Raw genomic sequence first — 22,789 nt, forward strand, 5'->3', positions numbered from 1 at the left:
TCTTGGACAATGTACAGGGGATGTGAGCAGGACAGACTGCTCAAGCTGCATCCAACATGCAGCAAAGCAAATCCACCAACGCTGTCCTAACCAAGCCGATGCAAGAATTTGGTATGACCATTGCTTTTTACGTTACAACAATAAAAGCTTCATTGGAGAAATTGATACATCTTTTGGTATATTCTATTGGAATGTGGAAAATGTAACTGATCCAGAAAATTTTAACAAAGAACTAGGTACTCTGGTGGATCAGATTAGAGCACAAGCTGTTGAGACAAAGAATGAAGGGCTTGGAAAAGGTGAGACCAAGTTGTCATCATTTGTTACACTATATGCATTGGTGCAATGTACAAGAGACCTATCTCAGATAGATTGTGCACGGTGTCTGGCCATTGCTGTGGGCAATTTTGAAACCTTTTGTTAAGACCGGAAAGGATGCAGAGTTCTATATAGTAGTTGTTATGTCTGGTATGAGCTCTATCCATTTTTCTTTCCTCTTGATTCAAAGTCAAACAATACCATGGCTGATACTCTTCTGGCTATAGTTTATCCATAAAACTTCCAAGCTTAGTACCTATGCCATTGAGCCATATTAAGGAAACATATATGTTGCAATAACTCCTTGAAAGTTTTATTTCAATAAATACTTCTATTTGTGAAATTTACATGTTTGTATTGTTAAGGATCGGATTTTCTATTTCCTACTTTTAAAACAATAATATTTGTTAGGATTTTTAAGTGTTGGCTAATTCCATAAACAATGTAATTGTATTGCTGAGTTTTGCTATTATAATGTAAATAGTGGTAAGAATGACTAGCTTGGTTGTGCAAGAATGAAGGCTTGGCCTTGTGAAATTGAAAACCAAATAAAAACTTTCAGTAGAGTTTCAGTAGACTCTTGGTCAACCAAAACCCTGTTACAAAAACTTTGATATTTGCTTCAAGATTTAATTGTGTAACCACCTCTAACCCAAACCCTACTTATATAAAAACCCTATACCAACCCTAATTTTTTGAGAAGGAAAACTGCTACTAAAAAACAAACAAAAATTATCTGTGAGTGTTCTTTATCTTCCAACTATCTCCAATTATTTATGACAGGAGATTTCCACCCAAACACTAAGATCACCTATTAAGTGTATTGGAGTGCTTTGTGAAACCACAGAGAAGGAAAAAAAAAACTTCAAGTAGCCTTGGAGTAATTTAGAGATTGGTTTTTTGGTTGGTGATCGACTTGCAGCGTTGGATTACTGCGAATATGTGGTCTGGTTCAGCAGTTGCAGTAGGAGTGGGAAGCTCATATACAATGTCTATTGCATGCACTAGAGGGTCTTGTAAGTTAGCTTGTATCACAACTTCTTCATAGTGAATTAATTGAACTGGAGTAAACCCCAGAGTGTTTTTCCTTATTGGGTTTTCAGTTTGTGAACAATCTCTCATCTCTTGTGTGTGACTGATAATTTAATTCTTTATCCACATTACAATTGTAATGGTTAATTGATTAATCGGACTATTAATTGCAAAATTAATAAAATTTGTAGTAAGCCGTACTTTGGGGTCTAACCACATTTTTCAGTTAGTATCAGAGCTTAGGTTCAATTGTTACGATTTATTTCCTTTGTGTGATCCTTAAACCCAGTTTGTCATGGATAAAGACAATCGTTGACTATCCTGCCATACTTTGACAGCAATTTTATGCATATTAGAAGTTTCTCATGTGTGTGTTCCTGAAATCCATTAATGATAGAGTTTGTTTATCAATTGAGAAAGGGTGGACCAAACTAAGACACCCATTGAACAGTACAAGAAAGAAGAATCTGCTGAGTCTAATTTTAACAATAAGGCCGTGAATGCAGTATACAATGTTGTGTCCACAGATGAGTTTAGGATGATTTCGAATGTAGAAACTACTAAGCCTGGTCTATCCTAGAAACTACTCGTGAAGACACTAAAGCAGTCAAAAACTCTAAACTCCACATGTTAACCATCAAGTTTGAAGCAGTGAACTCAAAGTTCAATCTAAGTGAGAAGATCAATGAACCTAAGATAGTTACAAAAGTCTTGAGATCTTTGCTTGAGAGGTCCCTTACTAAGGTTATTACCATAAAAGAGAGCAAAGACTTACAATCTCTTAACTTGTAGGGTCTTTGCAAACCTATGAACTCACCCTTGTCCACAGTATGAAAAATAAGTCTATAGTCCTAAAAAATTTTAAAGAAGAAGACTGATTCATCCAATGATGATGGTGCTGAGGAAAACCTAGTTCTGTTAGCAAAAAACTTTAAAAAATTTCTGAAGTTCAAGAAGAATCAAAGGCGATCTAAGGAACAAGAGGGTAAATAGTTTAGGAAAGAGTCCAGCGGGAGATATAGGGTTAAGAAAGACTCTAAGAGAGACTGAAAGATTTGTAATCTCAAGGTTTGAAGTGCTTCAAGTCCAATGTCAATGGACACATCCGTAAAAGGTGCCCAAATTATATCAAGTCCAAAGGTAAAGCTATGAATGCTACTTTGAGTAACTCTACGAGTTCTAGTTCTGAGGACAATAGTGATAGTGAAGGAAACTTCATAGCTTCTACTGCTATAGCTGAAGTTGGTGATGGGAATTCTGGAGAATCCTCTAATGTAGATGATACGGAAGACATAGTTTCAGGCTAGTGAGGGATCGGAAGATGAATCCAAAGGTAAGAAGGATATTCAAACGGCTTACAATGTGCTGCGTGAGGATTCTTCTAATTATGCCAAGGCAGCTAAGGTTGCCCTTAAGAAGATAAATAAGTCTGTAACTGAGAACGCAGTTGTTGTAGATCAACTAAAAGTGGAAAGGAAGGGGATAAAGCAGTAAAAGACTGATCTTGCTAGTTTTGTTGATAAAATTCATTTAAAAAAAAAAAAAAAAAGGTAATCATAGTTAAATTTTCACAATGAAATTCTCTATGCAACTCAAGGAAAAAAAATGTGTTTTGCTGCACTAATTACTTTTAGAGATTGACTAGTACAGATTAGGCATAAGTTGATAAAGTTTATTCTTGTGGCTGCTGCTAAAGCTATTAAAAGTTTTTTAACACATTAGTTGGTGGAATTTGTTTGAGTTTTGATGACTAAAGAGCTATTAAAAGGCACTGTGATGTTGTTTTGAGTTTTGTGACATCAAACTGCTAATCAGCCAATCATAAATATTTGAATTTTTCAAGAGTATTGCAGTTTGGTGGCATTTCTTGCTTCTCTCTATGTGGAAAACCTAGGTTTGAACCCCCCCTCCCCAGCTTATTGTAAGAAAAAATCCTTGATTTTGTTTTTTGTTTTTGTTTTTCTTTAGATATAATAGGATTTGAAATATATGACATCTGCTTCATAATGATTGTTCATTATTATTAGACTAAGACACTAATGAATTTCTTTTTGGTGCTGGTGGAATTCGAACCCAGCCACCAGGTCACTTGTTCAACAATGAGAGATTTTACTAGTTTTTGTTTGAGATGATAGACTTTACTAGTTAATTTAATTGAAACATGCAAGAATCTTCGAATTTTGATAATGCTGTTTTTGCCGGCAGCCAGCTTCTTCACAGCATTGTCAACTTAAGACTGTATCATAACATTCAACAAAGTCTTTATTATGAAGCAACTATAACAAACAAACAAAAAGCACAGAGGGATCACATTCTAGAAGAAAATATCTTATTTTCTCCACTCATAAGGTGGTACTGAGAAAATAAGTCAAGAATCTCTACCCCCACATGCATCCACTTACCAAGTCCACTCCCCAGACTAATAAAAAGGACCTTATGAAATGAATCTAGGTGTGAGCTTGCTCCAAAGGAGAAGTATGAATTTGAATTACAAAATTCTTCTCTTACTAGCTCTATGCATTTGTAATGCTGAATCTGCAGATCCCTTGGGGCGGTTTTGCAATGCAGACACTAATATTAGTAGTGATAGCCAAATATCAGCTAATATTGATCGCTTAGAAGCTGAATTGGTTTCCAAAACCCCCTCCAATGGTTTTATTGCTACTTCATATTATAAAAACCAATATCAAGTTTTTGGCCTGGCTCAATGTATAGGGGATGTGAGCACAACAGACTGCTCAAGTTGCATCCAAGATGCAGCGAAGCAAATCCGCCAACGTTGTCCCAACCAAGCTGATGCAAGAATTTGGTATGACTTTTGCTTTTTACGATACAACATTAAAAGCTTCATTGGAGAAATTGATACATCTTATGGTATATTATATGGGAATGTGGAAGATGTAACTGATCCTGATACTTTTAACAAAGAATTAGGAACTCTGATTGGTCAAATTAGAGCACAAGCAGTTGAGACTAAAAAGGAAAGTTAAGACCAAGTTGTCAACATTTGTGACACTATATGCATTGGTGCAATGCACAAGAGACCTATCTCTGGTAGATTGTGCACAGTGTCTGGCCATTGCAGTGGGCAATTTTGAAAAATTTTGCAAAGACTGGATAGGATGCAGAGTTCTATATAGTAGTTGTTATGCCCGATATGAGCTCTATCCATTCTTCTTTCCTCTAGATTCAACGACAAACCATACTATGGCTGATACTGTTATGGCCATAGTTTATTCATGAAAATTCCAAGCTAAGTCCCTATGCCAAATCATATGTATATATATTATATATGCATGTGCAGCCAATGACCTTTAGTCAAGTGGCACTTCCTTGTGTTTCCAATGGGCTAAGGTCTTTTGTTAAATATTTTTATGTTCCTAATTCCAAGTATTTGTGTTTACAGCTTTGCTAAAATGGACTTGCATGCATGCCTTTCTTTGTTCCCAATCTGTTATGTAAAAGTGTGTGAGCCCTCAAATATAGATTTGAGACCAAAGAGAGAATTTATTTTTTTTCCACAAGTACTTGGAATTGTCATGTGGCTCTTGACACAACTTACATACACTACAGCAATGCTAAATCCTTTTTTTTTTTTTTTTTTAAAGAAAAAAAAATGTGTGCAAACTTAAGTAGTATTCCCCTTTTTAACATGATATTTGGTCATATACATTTATGTATTCATGCGAACAACCAAGCATTCAATTGCACAAGGAAAAACTCTGAATATAGGATACACTTCTCACATATGTACACAAGATATTATTAGACTTCTTCATTCCATAACAAATAAATAATTTAATGTAGATCTTCATTTAGGAAGTGTCTCTTTTGCCTGAAACCTGATTAGTTGTTGGCTTTGCCACAGCTTCTAGGAAAAGGGATAACATCTCTAATATCAGTCAGCCCAGTGGCAAAGAGAACCATATGATCGAACCCAAGACTAAATCCAGAGTGCTTGACTGTTCCATGCCTGCGAAGATCTAAGTACCACTCATACTGCTCTCTTGGCAAACCCAATTCCTTTATTCTGTCAACAAAAAAATATGATGTTAATATTTGCAGTTTTATGAGAAAACAGGAACAAGTTTGAGGCCATTATACTATATAACCATCAATATTAGCCACAAATTGATTGAGCAGACAGTAAACATAAATACATAATTATGCACTATAAGTGTGACTACGAATTCTTCTCGTCATCACATGATTTATAGATGCAGTTGTGAACTTCTACAACATCTGCTTCAATGAATTTACAAGACATAATGCCCTTAAAAATGGCTAGATAAGGGTAAACTAGAATGTCATTACCTTGAACTTAACATATCAAAACGCTCCTCATTTTGGCTACCTGAAATTAAAGTTCCAGCCTGCAAGAAAATTTATACAATCAGCCTAAATAAAAACTTGAATTTTATTCAAATGAGGAAACCTCAGTTAAAGGTCATTCACAATCTAATAGGCGCACAAAAAAATTCATTCTGGGCTTACCTTTGGTACAACCATATCAAATGCTGCAACTGTTTTTCTGTCATCATTCAAGCGAGCATAAAAGGGCTTAACTTCTTTTGGATAGTTGTATATTATTACAGGCTTGTTGTAGATCTCCTCAGCCAAGTAACTGTTATGACATAAAAAGAAGGTGAGTACTTGCAGTAAGTAGAGGCTTCACTTCCTACATTTCAAACGTTGGCAAATCCAATAATGAAAAAAATAGGTGTACCTTAGATGATCTGCTGTAAGATCATCACCCCACTCAAGTTTCTTTTCAAATTTATTATCCGCAACCTGGGAGGCAAATTCAATATAAACGTAAGTTAAAAATTGCTTTGGGTGAAAATGATTGTCAGGATAACATGCCCGAGGAACTAATAGTGTGATCTACCTGTTTAAAAGAATTTACTGCATCAGCGTAGGAAATCTTTTCAATTGTAGTTGATATCATTGATTGAAGGTGAGCAATGCAGGTTTTGTTAATTCGTTTTGAAACAAATTTCAAATCTTCAGAACAGTTGTCCAAAATCCATTTGCAAAGGAACTTGAAAAAGTCATCCGCACAGCTCATGGCATCCTGAAAATTTCACAATCATTTATAATTACATGAAAAAGGAATATAAGAGTGTAGACATTTTCTACTGTGGATATCTGGTAATAATACATTGCAAGTCTGAAACTTGTAAAAGTCCAAATTAAACAAATGACATTATCACAATAGGGAGGTAGTGAGAAGGATGTGCTGAATAAATTATCAACGTATGGACTACATTTGACATACAAACTATATATAATGAAGACCAATAGAAATAATTAAAATGCTGGGTAAGAGGAGCTTATACCTCCAACTGTGAAAAAGCCATTTCAATGTCAATCATTGACATCTCTGCCACACGTTTTGTAGAATCTGCTCTAAACCTGGGTCCAACTGAGTAAACATTTCCAAGGGCGCATGCATGGCTCTCCAGATGTAGGCGACCAGAAACAGTTAGGTAAGTTTGGCGGGCAAAGAAATCTTCTGAAAAGTTAATATCAGCCTTTAGTGAAGTTCCAGGTTTTGATTTTTCTCTTGCTTCTAACTGTGATGCTAGTTCATTTGTTTTATGAAAATCTTGAACTGCAACAGTCAGTGCTTCCTTATTGCTTTCACTCCTCTTTAGTTCTTCAATTACCTTACTTTTCTCCTTTACAGCAGACTTAATAACTTCAGGGCCAACACCATCAGTGTCATTACGGGTATTTGGCTTCACCTTTATATCTGCTTTTCCAAGAAGAGTTGTAACCTGGAATTTTTCACTAAATCCTTCACAGTCTGTGGTTGTGATAATGGGCACTTGCACATAAAGGAAGCCATGGTTTTGGAAGAATGTGTGAGTCGCGAAAGTCAGGGCATTACTGATTCTCACAACAGATGCCACCTAGAGAATGTGAAACATGTCAAATAAATAAAATTTAGGTACAGTTTCTTATGTGTAATAAATTTTCAATATGATTGCTATACTATAATGTAACTGCGAGCTTTTAATAAGGCTGCAAAAATGTGATGACAACATAAATAAGCTATATTACTATAGAATTTGTGTGATACAAGATATAATCAGCTCATTGACACATTCTATTTCCAAGAAGTAGCACTCCAAAAGTTATAAAAGAAATTGAAATACCGCATTTAGAATATAGGTATAGTTATTATGATTTACTCTATTGAATATCCGTAAGTGCACAGATCCATACCAGTCAAAAACAATTATAACACAAAAGTATCTCAGCACTGGGTAGGGAAAAAAAAAAAAAGTAAAATTGGATTACCTCTAGAAGTCACATGGTAATGCATACTATGGGTTCAAAAATTATAGATACATACTAAGAAAAACCCAGAAAGGACTAGAATAAATTCAATAAAATTGCAGTATCCTAGTTAACTTACTGTGGTTGTCCGAGGTCGAAACTGGGAATAATCCCTTAACATTTCAAATGGTACTTTTTTCTTTGATAATGGATACTTATCATGTTCCACTGTCCCTATATGAAGAATTCTCTCCACTTTAAGCTCGATAACATGTTTTCTCGGTACCGATGGCTGCATCAATACACCTTCTACCAATATACAAGTTCCAATAGGCAGGAGCTGGCAGGGAGGAGCTATACTGGAGGCTACATGAACCTGATAGATTTTAATTTTAGTTAGAATATGATATAAAAGTCCTAAGAGCTGGTACAAAACTCTTATTGATCAATAAATGATTTGAAACTTGTTATGATAGATGTGCCTTCAATAAAGAATGAATATGCAATTCCACCAAAACTAAAAAAATAAAATAAAAAAGGTTGGAATTTATGCTCAATACCTTGAGCTTCAAAGTGCAGCCAACAACTTAGAAAGAGTTTTTTTGGGTTAAGGCTGCCTACCAATCACCTCTCAGAAACCCACAAAAATGAGAGTTTTGTGCAATAGGTACGGCTTTTTTTAGGGTCCTGGCCTCTAGTTTATAGTCATTTTATTTATCTTCTCCAAGTCTATACTATAATAAAATTTTGGGGTTTAATTTTTATGAGAGCAAAGCTCAAAACCTCTGAATTCTTCTCTAAACTAGTGGTTTTGACTCATGACAAGGGCATGATTAGCCAAACTCTAAAACCATTTATCACTTCAAGAGTCTTACCATCCCATTAATCGATTTGCATAACAACAAGCATTTAGAATGCATAGTTTATATGGACAAAATATAGTAACCAAAAGGCCTCTATGAAAAATAAAGAAGACCCCTTTTAATTCTCCTATATATGAAGCTAACTTGATGTGTAATCAATCATCATATTTTTCCATAACAAAAATAAAATTTATTGTTCCATATAACTGATCAATGTATATACCTGAAGAGTTGCAACACATGAACCATCACTAACTTGCAAGAAGGCAATGGAAGGCGGCGGTGGCCTAGGAGCCGGCTTCTCCAACTTCTCACGAACGTGGTAATTTCCACCACCCAAAACATTTATGATGGACCGGAAAAATGGTATCCGAGACTGAATGATTTCGACACAGCTAATTTCGACTTTAGACTCTTTGTCAACAGCTTGTGGTGGTGGTGGCGGTGGCACGGGGTCTTTAATCTCCTCTTTAGAAGACTTGACCCACCCCCCTATCAAAACTCTCTTACCAACCAATCCCACACCACCATCATCACGCTTTAATATGGTTTTCAACAAGACCCGGTTGGAGTACTTGCAAGTTGTCACTGCAACCAGCATGGCTGCAGCTTCTTCTTCTTGTTTTTGTTGTTCATGTTGTGGCTGCTCTTGTTGTAGTTGGTGTTGTTGTTCGGTGGCCATTTAGAGATGAAAGGATAGGAAAAGACGAAGAAGAAGAAGAAGAAGAAGTTGGTTGATGGGTTTTTGGAGGCGAGCTTAAATAGCATGGCGGAGATACCTTGAGTGAGAAGTGATGCAGAGGAGGGAGAGGTTGGAGGAGAAGGAAAGGGATTGTTGGCGAGTTTTGGTTTGTGCAACATTGGATAGCATTAGAGAGAAACAGAGAGAAAGAGGTGGGAGGCTTTGTTTGGTTTGGAATCTTTTCAAGGGTTGGGTATACGCGGGAAGGAGGAGTTCCCAACTTCCAAAGCTGCCTAATCTTTAAATTTGGCAACGTTAAGAGAAACCCAACTTGAAAGGAATGTTGATAAAGGTTGTATTATTTATTTATTTATTTATGGGTTGCTTAAATTTTTTTTTTTTTTTAACTATTACCTCAATTGTACTTGACCCTAAATTATTGAAATGCATGATTAACCCTCCAAGTTATATAGCTTGGTTACAATGTCTTCTTCACTGTCTATTTTGGTGTTAAGTTTGACAAAATTTAACATTAAAATACCAAATTATACATCTCTAAATGAAATGATTGATAAGTAAATTAGTCTTTCAATACTAAATTATGTTAGACTTAACAAGAAGACATATGGTATGAGGTTAAGTATAATGCATTTTTAAAACTTGAGGGTCAATTATGCATTTTGATAGTTCAAGGGCTTACGTATAATTAAGTGATAGTTTATGATAAAAAGAGTAAATTTTTTCTTTATTTTTTTATACGATAGTTACAATAATAAATGGAAAGAAATCCAAACCTAATGAGTAATGTCATTAAATTAGAAATCTCTTGACGATAAGGGTCATATTCATATCAAGGGTTTTAATTTACACCAATTTCTATTTTGAAACTCGTAAGGGGTGTTTAAAAAAAAAAAACACAAAAAATTGGATTTAACCTTAACCTTTTAGGGGTAGCAATTTAAACCGTGGAGCCACAATCTTCAAAAATAATAAATTAATTTCATAGTCTCAAAATAATTAAGTAAACTCTAAGGTTTCAAAAAGTAACAACTTAAACTCTCGACATATATTAAATCTCAAAACAATATTGGTGTTCCATGTAAGTGAAATAAGATTTAATTTGTTACTTTTGAAATCTCATGGTTTAATTTATTATATTGAAAACTATAAGTTTAATTTGTTACTTTTAATTAAAACTATAGAGTTTTAAAGAAAATTCTAATTATGAAATAGTATACATTCAAAAATTACTTATCAATAATTTATTGTAAATACACAAATTCAAAATCTTTGGATGTATTTTTCTTGATTTTCATAATGTGATAACAAGTGCCTTTACTCAAAGTGATATTTTGCAGCTTCGAGTTAAATAATTAGCCTCTTCAAAAAAAGAAAAATTGGGAGTAACATTTATTACCAATCACCTTTTCTATATCCTGCAAAAATGGTAGTTTGGCGCACCAAGTACAATATTTTTTTATAAATAAAAATCATTTCATTTCATAGATTAGAAGTCAATTAAACCATTATTTGTATTATTTATGTGTTGATTAAATAATTTATTTCCAAACGTGACACTTGGATTTTGGTTTGTGAATGTTATGCCAACTTATCTTTAAGTTTAGTTTACTTAGAGCATTCACATCAGTCCCTATATAATAGAAAAATGTGTAGAATTTACAATATTTTGCCTAAAAATGACTCACATCAGTCCATGTATAATTATGTAAATTTACATATTTACGACAATAACTATGTAAATTTATACTGGCACTATTCATTTTAAATTTAATTATTTATTCTTTTTTCACACATCTTGAGGATGAAGGAAAAGAATAGATGGTAGTTTTTTTGTGTGAAGAAAGAGAAACAATTACAAAAATCAAGAAAATTGATATTTTAATAAAATGTAGTGTAAAATAAATCATTTAAGATGGGATGTTTTAAAAAGTGAATATATAAAATAAAAAAAGTAGGTTCTTGTACTAAAATAAACAAGAATTTTTGCACGAGCTGGTGCAAATGCTCTTAGATGCAAATTGGAAAAATTATTCCCAACATATATTAGTGTTAGTTTGAATACAAACGCGTTTACATTTGTGTTGGCGGCTGCATTTTTTGTGTGGGTCCCCGTGCACTGTTCACAGGATCCACAAGTATGGATTTCAACAAATTTTTCTTTAAAACTGAATCCCACGACACTATTTACACATTTAACAATTATTTTGTTACAGTGTTTTCAATTTTCAGCAATAAGCAGTATTTAAACAGACCTTTATACCTTCTTCTCATATAAATGTGATTTTATGTGCGTGACGTGATTCACATGATCTTACATGATGATCAAATATGCTTTTTGATGTTTTGAATGATGACATGCTTTGGAGAAAAAAAAAATCCAATTCACCATTAGTAATTCTATGATCACATGAATGATTTCTTGTGTTTATTTCTCTATTTTTCTAAGCTATAACATGTAATTAATTTGGATAACTTGACATGCATGACCCTTAAGCTCTTGCAATTAAGAAAGGATATGTGGTAAAAATATATATCACTCCCAATATATACATGAAAAAAAAAAAAAGAGGGATATGTGGAACTCAAAGTTCTGAAACACCATTTCCTAAGTCTGAATATATAGTTGAGAATTGGTTTTGTTGAAAATTGTACTCTTATTTTAATTTAAACATAGACTTGGCATTCAAGGTCCATTGACCACATTAATTTAACAAGAGTCAGTCTTTTTCATTTTTTTTTTATCACATTCATTCAAGATCTTCGGTGGATCATCCAAGACTGAATAACCTGGATTGATACCGATTTTTGTGGGTAAGATATCTCTACCCATCCAAGCCTCTGCAACTGCAAATGATTCTCTTACTTAAAATTCCCCTTCAACCCACAAAATATCAAAATAAAAAACAATATTGGAATATAAAATGTCGAAAAATAAATGGGCATTTTCGTAATTTTAATTAATTGTCCAGAAATTCCATGAGTTAGCCTCAGTAGGGGATCTTTCTATCTGGGGCCTCTTCAGTGTACTCCTCTGAATCACTGCAGATTTTGCAGTCTCTCTTAATAGTCACCACTTCTTTCTCTTTGAAACACGCACTCATATTTATCCTTCAATTATTTTGACCACATATTCATCACCTTCAAAGTTATTCCAATACCAAAGGAAAAAAAATGGCCAACATTAAACTAAGCAACTTACTGTTGCTACTCATCACCTTAATCATGGCAGCATATGTTATTCAAGGTCATAATCAGCTACTGGCTATCTCTTTCTCACTTCAATTCCTTTTTCCTTAGTGGGTTCCTATTATCGTACAGTATTTCACCTTTTTCCTATAGTTTTCTCCTGTTCCCAATATATGTTCTATTTCTGCTGAGCTTTTGTCAAAAATATCCTAGTTTTACAGTCAGTTTGGCCTAGCTTTTCAATGTAAAACATGCTTCTCTTGGCTTTCCAACTAGGGAAACTATATATGGAATGAGTTTTAAAATTAAGCTTCGCTTGCCTTCCTTGCACTAAGTTTCCATTCATAATGAATGAGATAGGCCTAGCTAGTAGCTAGTATATCTATCTTGTGTCTGGTTTCCAAGATAATAAAGCAATTCTCTTCTGCTTCTCTTCCTCCCAATGCCTATCTTTATTCTAAGTTTTTTCCAGAATTAAATATGTTATGCTTATTCTTCTTGTCTTGCAGGTTCTACAAATCAACAAGAACTACCTCATCCTCTAAGGGCCTCTCATTCATCTCAACCACAAAGGGAACTAAATTTGCAGGTGAAAATTAGCTAGCATTGTTTGTAACAAAAACTTTATTTGGTTTTTTACTTTTTAAATCGTTTGGCTGCTTAACTCTCTCTCACATTTATTTGTATTGGAGCCTAAAGGGTGGCAGTGAAAGAGTGATGATGAGGAATTCAAGGAGATTGATGATAGGATCCACTGCACCAACATGTACATATAATGAATGTAGAGGGTGCAAGTACAGGTGCAGAGCCGAGCAAGTGCCTGTTGAAGGGAACGACCCAGTCAATAGCGCTTACCACTACAAATGTGTTTGCCATAAGTAATCTTATCTATCAAATTCAGCATCTACTAGACTACTACTCCAGTTGAGTTTGCTGGGTGCAGACTGCAGAGTCGAGAGTCCAGTTTTCTTTTCTTTTCTTTTCTCTACGTGGGTTCAAGTTCAACACTGTTTTACAATGCAACCATTTTTAATGGGTGCCAAAATTAGCAGTTGAGGTGCGCTGCATGAATTTGTTAATTTATTATATATCGTTTGTGTTTCTTAAGAAATAGCACTGTCTTCTCTTGTTATATTCTTTATTTCCTTGTACTTTGTTCAAGCAACATGTTCAAGAATATATGTCTAAAGAATAATACTGGGGATACCCTTTACTTCACTTGGAGGGTTTACATTGTATTGACCGTGTTTATTTCTTGAACACCCAAGTAATTTGAAAATCTATCTACTATGTTGTTGATTTGCCATTAATTATATTCATTGTCATGATATTTTGTAAACTTTTTGTAGTCAAATTGGTAAAATTTTACCATTTTTCATAAAATTTAAATTTTTGAATAGTCTATTTTTTGTAATGTTATGAATATTACAAATTTTTACTTTAAAAATTTTACAAATTGATATGTCACTAATTACTTAAAAATAATATATATATATATATATATATTTATATATATATATATATATATTGATTAATTGTTAAGATGACATCAATCTTAATCATTATATCATCATTTTCTATTTCTTTGATAATTAGATTTGTAACAGCTTTTGATAATAAGTCTTTATTTTCATGAAAAGTGATATTACCATCCTCTTGTTCTTTCATCCTCCCTTGTATGATACTGCATACATTGCCATTCAAAATAATTTCTTACACCATATTGGAAATATTTTTTGTTCCATAGAATCACTTAAAGAGAGCTTTTTAAACTCGAGCCACATTTGAAACTCTTCGTTTATTAGCTATAGTTTTACCAATATAATCAACAAGGAGTGAGTATTGTGGGAATAACAGTCAGAATTTAGCAGTTTATCAAAAACATTCAGACTTTACGGCCTAAAATTTTCGTTTGGTACATAAAGACTAAGACGTTTTGGGCATATATTGCTAGATGCGAAGGTGTTTCTAGAGTCACAAAAGTGAGGGGTCTGCAAGTGGGCACATGGAATGGTCCCGAAAGTTGGACATTAGCGAGCAAAGGATCACATGCCCTAACTTATTTGGCTTCATTCATCATGATTTGCACAAACTGGCACAAACTGAAATAAATAAGGCAGGCCATACATAATAAAAGTATGGAGGTCCCATTTTCAGTGTAAAACCAGCAAACTATCTGCAACATAGTTCATATTCAAGTTGCACTTGCCTTCTCGCCCGCTGTCTTCCTTTCTCGAGAATATTCCAGTACACACTCGAGTTTTGATTGTCTGACACTCAAATTATACACCGTCTAGGGTTAAATACATGGATATATTTGAGAAATATGAACAAGAATATATGAATACACCGTCTTGGGTTAAATTAAATATATGAATAATGTATGTACGGGGTGTACTTAAAGTGTGAGACAATAATCTTCTTATATACTCTACATAAAATTGTGTTTCTAAAATGTATAGATGTTTTAAAGTTTAAACTAGCAAACATATATGAATTCAAAAGTATGGATATGAATCCTATATGGATGGAATCGATGGATACCTCTTTTCTTCATTTATTTATTTTTTCTCTCTCTCACTCTCTCACTATTTAAGTCAAGAAAAAAAATTACTCGTAATTAATTTTAGGCTAAAATGCATTTTTCAATCTCTATGTTTGGAGTCACTTCATTCTTGTTTGGGTGGTGAGTTATATATCACTCATCATTCAAATATTATCAATCGTCACTCTATAACGCATTGTCACCCCTTAAAAACCCTCAAATATCACCCTAGCATTGTTTGGCACCTAAACCAAGTTTTGTTTTTCAAATCGAAAAACTCAAAAATGTGAGACCCACGCTCTGACCTAGGCTACGTCTGTACCTCCTTCCTTCCTCCTCGGCATTGAAACCGAACCCAAAAAAAAACCCAAACAACGTGCTCTGCTTTCGATCCCGTTGGTGGTGTTTGAAGAGACGAAGCGGGTCGCACGGCTGAGCAAACAACTGCTTTACACTTGAACCTGTTACTATTGTGTGTAACCCAGCCCAATCCTACGTCCGTTGTCTATGTGAGCTGTGGCCGCCGCGGTTTGGTTCAGGTCAGATGCTTGGTTGCTAGACGTGGCTGGGCTGAGGAGAAGGAAGGCAAGAAGCAACTGTGCTGAGGAAGTGAAGAAAGCTAAAGTAATGGGTGTTAACGTGATGTGCCTATGCAAATGGGGTACGTGGTAGGGTGATGAAGCACTTAGAGCCATCGGTGAGAGTACGAAAAAAGAGGTTGGATTTGACAATACTTTGATCATGGGGCCCGCTACTGTGAGTGTAGTTGCGAAATTGCCACGGTTACTCAGTTTTTGTAACTTAAAAACATTTCAAACTTGTTTCTAGTTTCTATAATTCATCATTACTTATTTGGTGAGAATTGATCGTTAAAAACAAAATCTAAAATCACATCCAAACAAGCTGATGCTTTGTAGAGCCCACCATTTTTAGGTGATATATGAGACAAATTGAATAATAAGGAAAGGAAACATAGAAATTCAAACATCCCCTTATTGATTGGTCACACTACTTCCAATTTCTACTCTCAACTATTACCCCTCACTTTTTCTACTCTTAGCTATAAGTTTTTGCAAATGTTTGTCAGGCATATTTTACACTTTTTTTTTGTATTTGTTAAATTATTCCTATTAGAACTTTAAGGGTGGACATATTATCATAGAGCTATGATTGTTTTGCTCCCAACCGGCCCAACCGTATCTACACTCTTTTCAATGAATGTGTAAAGCAGGAACATTTTTTAAAATTATTGATACTTGACTTTGAAAAATGTGGACAATGTGTGAAACAGTGTACATTAAGGGGTGTGAAACAATCATTTTTCACTATCAGATTCATAACGTATCATATGATTGATGTTTTCTTTTTCTTTGGCCTCCCCTTATTTTTTGCTGGATGCTGCATGTCTATTACTAGATAGAAAACTTGTTCAACCTATTCTATTTTTTATTTTTATTTATAAGTTCAAGCTTAAAACTCTCACCAATGAGCAGTCCATTACCATTGCACTGCTAAGCTCAAGATCACGAAAGATAAGATTAAAGCATATGATGTAAGTTCAGTGGTATTATTATCTTACAAGAGAACAAATTAAGGATATGGTATAAACCCTACTTTTACACCCTCTAATAAAATCTAGCTATATCATCACTCTCTTCACAAGCCAAAATACTCACCAAGCCCCAATTTGTTGATTTTATTCCCAAATTCCATCAAAAGGGAAATAAGAGTGAGTGTGTGTGTGTGAAGGAAAGTAATTGTTTCTAGTTGATGTTTTGAGGGTTTGAACAACTTTTTATTCCCTTTAATAGTCACCGAACATATAGTAAAAATTAAGTCCCCACATTTAGTTCTCATTGTCATTGTCTTGAGATTATTTCAAGGCAAAATACAAAGAAAAATAAGAGAAATTAGATTTTGGGTTCTAGATTAGTGACTATCCAATATATCTTTAAATGTAGGGTTTAGCTTACTTCCAATACTTTTTTAATTGAACATGTTCTTTTATTTTAAATATACAATAGCAAGTGATAGTGAGTTTGAATCTCCACTTTTTTATTTAGTTAGTGAATAATGTGGCAGTCTCTTATTAAAACAAAAAGAGATCTTAGTTAAAAAATTACTGGAGGTAAGTCACACCCTAAAATGTAACTATGAGTCAAACCCTTATAATTTTCCTTTAGATTGTAAGTAAGAAAGTAAGCCACATAATTTTCTATTTTTATGAATCTTCATAATAGAAAATGTAATTTTGAGTTCCAATTAAATACAAAATTACTTTTTATTATTTGGATTTTCTTGATTATATCCTAAAATAATAAAACATTGACTAAAAATGTATAGCCCCTCATTCTAAGATAAAGGTAAAACTTAAGTACAATACTACTTGCAATTGATCCTTGTTTGAATATTGGTTCTAAATTTATAGGCATTGTTTGTTTGAAAAATAACGGACCCAATCTTAAATGAAAAATAATCTAAAAGTCGAATTCTATGTGGGTTAGATCTGGTCTTAGAGATATAAAAAGTTTGATAGAAGAAAGAACTTATACAGTTATACCTCATATCTAGATTTTTGGGATCAATGAAAGATAGTCGGCCTTTGGAAACCTAAATTTCATATTTCAAAATACTAAATCCTATTTTTCACTACAATAGTCCAACTTTTTAAGTCCAACCTATAGCCCAACTTATAGTTTATTTCCCAATCTGCCCCAGCTTGTTTCGTCTGCCCAAATAAGCATTGTTTCAGAATGAACATTTGAGATTGTATTGAAAAAATTGGCATGGACAGTAGAATTAGAAACCGAGCTTAGCTTTCGTCAGAACCCCAAAATATTCCCCATTAAACGAATGAACATTGTTTTACATCTCCTCTCTCCTAACAATCCTTACACCCATTTGAAATCAAATAAATGATATTATGGTTTCATTATATAAGGCTGATAAGCCAACTACGTTAGGGTACCCAATATCAACCTTATGCTCTGTTTGTTTCAATAATGATGTTTTCTAGAAAATGATTCATTTTCTAAAAAACATTTTCTAAAAAATTATATCATTTTCCAATGTTTGGCAGCAACTTTAAATAAGTTGAAAAACAACCTCTTAACTTCCCTTATTTAGCTTGCTGTGAGATAGAGTTGTTTTCCAAAAAAATTTAATGGAAAACAATCTCTAAAAATAAGCCATACTTTTTATATTAACCAAAAATAGTTTTCTTTTTACTCATATTTTTTTATGCTACCAAACATTGAAAAATAAGGAAAATTATCTTTACACAAGGTTTTCCATTAAAACAAACGGAACGTTAGAATGAGCACGTTTGGTATTAGCTATAAGTGATGGAACACGTGATGGTGCTCATCCAAAGAGAGGGGTTTACAAAGTCTCTTCTAAAGGACATGGGATGGACCATGATAGACCAGATGAAGGACTCTTCCTCCGATTGATGAGTGTCCTGGCCCAAATCTCCAATTATCCATGAATATAATTCTGTGGAATTGCAGGGGAGCTTTAAACCCCAACTTTCATTAGTCAATGGAGAATATCATCAACTGCCACTCCCCCTCGATGATGATCATCACTGAAACTAGAGTTGGTAAAAACAGAGTGAAAGAAATAACTGATAAGCTTTCCTTCGATGGAGCAGCTCGTGCTAATACTATGGGTTATGCTGGAGGCATTTGGGTGCTCTAGTACACTGAAGTCATGGATGTCACCATCCTAGCATCTACCGAACAAGAGATACATGCAGTCACTAAGTTACATTCTTCAAACCTTTCTTGGCTCATTTCTACTATTTATGCGAGCCCTAGATATAGGGAAAGGCGTATTCTGTGGAATAACCTTAACCAAGTTGCTACCCTTCACAATCCTCTCGAGCGAGGATAAACTTAGGGGGAGACCTATTAATATTCATAGAGCCATGGTGTTTCAACAATGCCTAAATTCTTGTAATCTGTTGGATCTGGGATTCCAGGGACCTAGGTTCACCTGGGTTAATAAGAGAGGATTCTTTGCCTTAATTCAAGAAAGAATTGATCGTTTCTTTGCAAACTCTAATTGGAGAACTCTGTTCCCTGAAGCCTCTGTCTACCACCTAATTAGGCTGCACTCAAACCATTGCCCTGTGCTCCTTAGCCTCAATCCAAGCAATGGGAACCATTTTAATAGACCTTTTAGATTCCAACTCGTGTGGATCTCTTATACTCTCTTCAAGAAGCTTGTCTAGGATAACTGGAACGACTCCATTTCCCTGTGAGCCAATAACTTAGCCTTCACCAACACGGCCAAGGTGTGGAACAAAGAAATTTTTGGGAATATTTTTCATAAAAAGAGTAGACTGGAATCTAGAATTAAAGGCACTCAACATGCTTTAGCTAACAACCCCAACCAATTCCTTATAAACCTAGAAAGAAATTTGTTAAAAGAATACAATCTTATTCTATAGCAAGAACATGATCTTTGGGCCATCAAATCGAGATACAATTGGGCTATTCAAGGTGATAGAAATACTTCCTTTGTCCACACCTCAACTATTTTTAGAAGGAAAAGAAATAGAATTGACAAAATTAAAGATAGCTCAGGTAATTGGGTGCATGAGGCAAATAAGGTTGCTAATGTTGTCAGGGAAGGCTTTCTGAAATTGTTCTATACTGAGAAAAGTAGTACCCATAGAAGCTTTTGGGATGTCCCAAGCTGGCCCATTGTTCTGTTAGAGGAAGCCTTGGAATCCCTTAGCCTCCCCATCTCCCTCGAGGAGATTAGAAATGCCCAGGACCCGATGGCCTCCACATAAGCTTTTATCAAAACTCCTAGTCCATTGTCTGTGAGTCTATAGAAAAGGTGGTGATTGAGGTTTTTCAAAGTGGCTCCATCCCTAATTACCTTAACCAAACCCTTCTGGTCCTGATACCTAAATGCCATGGCCCTGAATCCATTAGTCAATTTCGCCCATAAGTCTCTACAACACTTTCTACAAAATTATATCCAAACTCATTGTCCAAAGACTCAGGCCCTTCCTGGACCAAATTATCTCTCCCCTCCAATCAGCCTTTGTCCATGGGAGACGCGACATGGACAACATGATCATTGTTCAAGAGCTAATCCACACCCTCAGCTCAAAGAAAAGGAAAAACTAGTTTCATGGCTATTAAAATTGACTTAGAAAAATCCTATAATAGGCTTGATTGGAATTTCATAAGAGATATGCTCAACCTTTACAAGTTTCCCCCCACCTGATAAAGCTTATCTTAAGTTTTTTTTCTACCACATCCACACCCTCAACTCAAAGAAAAGGAAAAACTAGTTTCATGGCTATTAAAATTGACTTAGATAAAGCCTATGATAAGCGTGATTGGAATTTCATAAGAGATATGCTCAACCTTTACAAGTTTCCCCCCACTTGATAAAGCTTATCTTAAGCTATGTTTCTACCACATCTATCTCTTTGCTATTCAATGGAGGTAAGCTGGATCCGTTTCTACCTTCTAGGGGATTAGACAGGGGGATCCCCTTTCCCCCTATATTTCCATCCTTTGTATGGAAATGCTAAGCTTCTTCATCAATGAAATAATCTTTGGGATCCCTTTTAGGTAGCCTGTGGTGGACTTGCCTTTTCCCATTTGTGCTATGCTGATGATTTAGTTCTCTTTACTAAAGCTGACCTCAAAAATAGCCAAAAGATTATAGAAGTGTTAGAATAGTTTTCTGATTTATCTGGCCTTAAAGTGAACTTGTCCAAATCCAAAATACTCTCCTCCCCCAATGTTTCCCAACAATCTCATGACTCCATTTGCGAGACCATTGGTTTTGAAGCTATCTCAAATTTAGGCAAGTACTTGGGGTTTCCCTTCAAACAACCTGGCTCCACGGGGCATGATTTTGACTTCATCATTGACAAAGTAAAGAGTAAGTTGGTAGGTTGGAAGTCCAATCTTCTATCAATGGCTGGGAGATGTGTTCTCACTAACTCTATTACTTCCACCATCCCCGCCTATGTTATGCAAGGCATAATCCTTCCTGCCAGAATTCACAATGCTCTTGATAAAATTAATAGGAACTTTATCTGGGGGTCTACGAATGAAAGAAAGAAAAGGAAAATCCACCTTGTTGGATGGAATAAAGTGATTAGCTATAAAGAAGAGGGAGGCTTAGGAATTAAGGCCGCTAAACAAAAAAACTTGTCCCTTACAACCAAACTCTGCTGGAGATTCAAAAATAGCAAAGAGGAACTATGGGCTGAAACTCTTAAAAGGAAATATTTAAACAAAAACCACCCTAGGAAGCATGGGTTCTCTAGAACATGGTTTGCTATTACCAAAAGCTAGAAGATCTGCACCAAAGGAACTCATTGGATTATTGGTAACAACAACAACTTATCCTTTTGGTATGATAAATCGACCACCTTTGGGCCTCTCAGGTAGTTGATCCAGGGTCTTCTCACTCTTGCTAAAGAAAAGCTTTTGGTTAAAAACACCGTAGTTGATCGTCAATGGGATTGCTCCCAAATTTCCTTTGTGATACTTGATAGTTGGCTGATGGCCTTGAAAGCCATTCCTCTTAGGAAAGCCTCAGTTAGCAAGGACAAACTTTGCTGGGATGGGAAAGCCAAAGGCCTTTTTTATTCAAAGCATGCCTATAATCTGGCTTTTGCGGTTGTAGGTCCTACCTTCTCTTTTGATGGAAGATGGATATAGAAACTCAAATGCTACTCGAAGATGCACATAGTCCTTTGGAAATGCATTCATAATAGTCTCTCAGTTAAAAGCACCCTCCACCACAAAGGCTCTCTGAAAATCCTTCATGCATTCACCATTATCAATTGGAAGAGATATCTCATGTTCTTAGGGATTGTCACATTGCCAAAGCCTTCTGGATTAAGGCTAGGATTCCTGTCGATGATCCTAAATTTTTCTCTTCTCCCTGTGGTACTTGGCTTAAAGCAAATGCCCTCAATAGCAGTGGAGTCAATATTGTACCGTACCGACCGGTACAGCTGGAATTTTTCGTACCGGCAACTTGGCCGGTACAGAAGCATGGCTATTTCGTACCGCTTTTTGTATTGAAGCTTATCGGGTTGTACTGGCAAAACCGGGAAAAATTTGGATACCGACCGGAAACAGGATACTGGACAGTAAAAGAAAAACAAGAAAAATGGAAATTTAGTGATTAACAATAAAAGAAAATAGCATATAACGCATAATACCACCATCACCGAAACAATGACCAGCCATTCTTCTTCTTCTTCTTCTTCTTCTTCTTCACGCCCATCCCTCCATTCGTCTGCCTCTCTCAGTTTTTATTTCTGAAGGCTTGTTCCTTTGTTGTGACTTTTAATAGAAAATGACTAAAGGTAAAAGGGTTGTTTCCTTTGTTTCCTTTGTTGTTTCCTTTGCTTTTTATTTGTAACTTGTGGCCGTGATTAACCAAAAAAAAAAAAATTTGTGGTAGTGTGCCCTCTGACACACCACGTGAGTTGCTATAAATTTTTTACCTTTTTTTTTTTTAATGCAAAGAAGTTTCAAAATTCAAACAGCATTTTAAAAAAGTTGTGGCAGGGTGCCCCTAACAAACCCACGTGAATTATTATAAAATTTTGACTTTTTTTTTTTCTAATGCAAAGAAGTTTCAAACAGCATTTTAGGTGAAAAAAGTTTTTGTATTGCCAAACGTTACTGACTGTGATGTTATTATTATTATTAAAGAAGTAGGAACATCAATTCCCTATTATTATTAATATTACTTAGTTGAAATTTTAACTAGAGATTAACATATTAAATGAGATAAAGATTTATAAATTTAAACTTTTTAATAAATTATATGAATTTTGGTTATATATATATATATATATAT

At 34.8% G+C, this 22,789-nt stretch overlaps 2 protein-coding genes and 1 pseudogene across 2 annotated transcripts; 2 read left to right on the forward strand and 1 right to left on the reverse strand.

The window, feature by feature from the left end:
* The first annotated feature begins 3,791 nt into the window (after positions 1–3,791).
* Positions 3,792–4,593, forward strand: LOC142620733 (cysteine-rich repeat secretory protein 55-like; annotated as a pseudogene).
* A 462-nt stretch (positions 4,594–5,055) lies between these two features.
* On the reverse strand, positions 5,056–9,338 carry LOC142619030 (asparagine--tRNA ligase, cytoplasmic 2). The gene is made up of 8 exons (XM_075792102.1): positions 8,722–9,338; positions 7,775–8,011; positions 6,690–7,265; positions 6,239–6,424; positions 6,077–6,141; positions 5,845–5,974; positions 5,665–5,723; positions 5,056–5,380 (listed from the first exon to the last, which is right to left on the reverse strand). The coding sequence occupies exons 1-8, from the start codon at positions 9,178–9,180 to the stop codon at positions 5,197–5,199; spliced, it is 1,896 nt and encodes a 631-aa protein (XP_075648217.1). The 5' UTR covers positions 9,181–9,338; the 3' UTR covers positions 5,056–5,196.
* Positions 9,339–12,244: 2,906 nt separating this feature from the next.
* On the forward strand, positions 12,245–13,697 carry LOC142620891 (EPIDERMAL PATTERNING FACTOR-like protein 9). The gene is made up of 3 exons (XM_075794197.1): positions 12,245–12,445; positions 12,897–12,976; positions 13,087–13,697. The coding sequence occupies exons 1-3, from the start codon at positions 12,373–12,375 to the stop codon at positions 13,267–13,269; spliced, it is 336 nt and encodes a 111-aa protein (XP_075650312.1). The 5' UTR covers positions 12,245–12,372; the 3' UTR covers positions 13,270–13,697.
* Positions 13,698–22,789: the final 9,092 nt, after the last annotated feature.

This window comes from Castanea sativa, chromosome 12, assembly GCF_040712315.1.
Source record: "Castanea sativa cultivar Marrone di Chiusa Pesio chromosome 12, ASM4071231v1".
Classification (NCBI taxonomy): Eukaryota; Viridiplantae; Streptophyta; class Magnoliopsida; order Fagales; family Fagaceae; genus Castanea; species Castanea sativa.

Excerpts from the sequence above, each read along its gene's own strand:
- LOC142619030 (XM_075792102.1), bottom strand. The coding sequence starts at position 9,180 with ATGGCCACCGAACAACAACACCAACTACAACAAGAGCAGCCACAACAT. Across the intron at positions 6,142-6,238 it reads CAGTAAATTCTTTTAAACAG|GTTGCGGATAATAAATTTGA; the intron begins GTAGATCACACT and ends TTTGCCTCCCAG. Across the intron at positions 5,381-5,664 it reads TTTGATATGTTAAGTTCAAG|AATAAAGGAATTGGGTTTGC; the intron begins GTAATGACATTC and ends TTTTGTTGACAG.
- LOC142620891 (XM_075794197.1), top strand. The coding sequence starts at position 12,373 with ATGGCCAACATTAAACTAAGCAACTTACTGTTGCTACTCATCACCTTA. Across the intron at positions 12,446-12,896 it reads GGCAGCATATGTTATTCAAG|GTTCTACAAATCAACAAGAA; the intron begins GTCATAATCAGC and ends CTTGTCTTGCAG. Across the intron at positions 12,977-13,086 it reads AAAGGGAACTAAATTTGCAG|GGTGGCAGTGAAAGAGTGAT; the intron begins GTGAAAATTAGC and ends TGGAGCCTAAAG.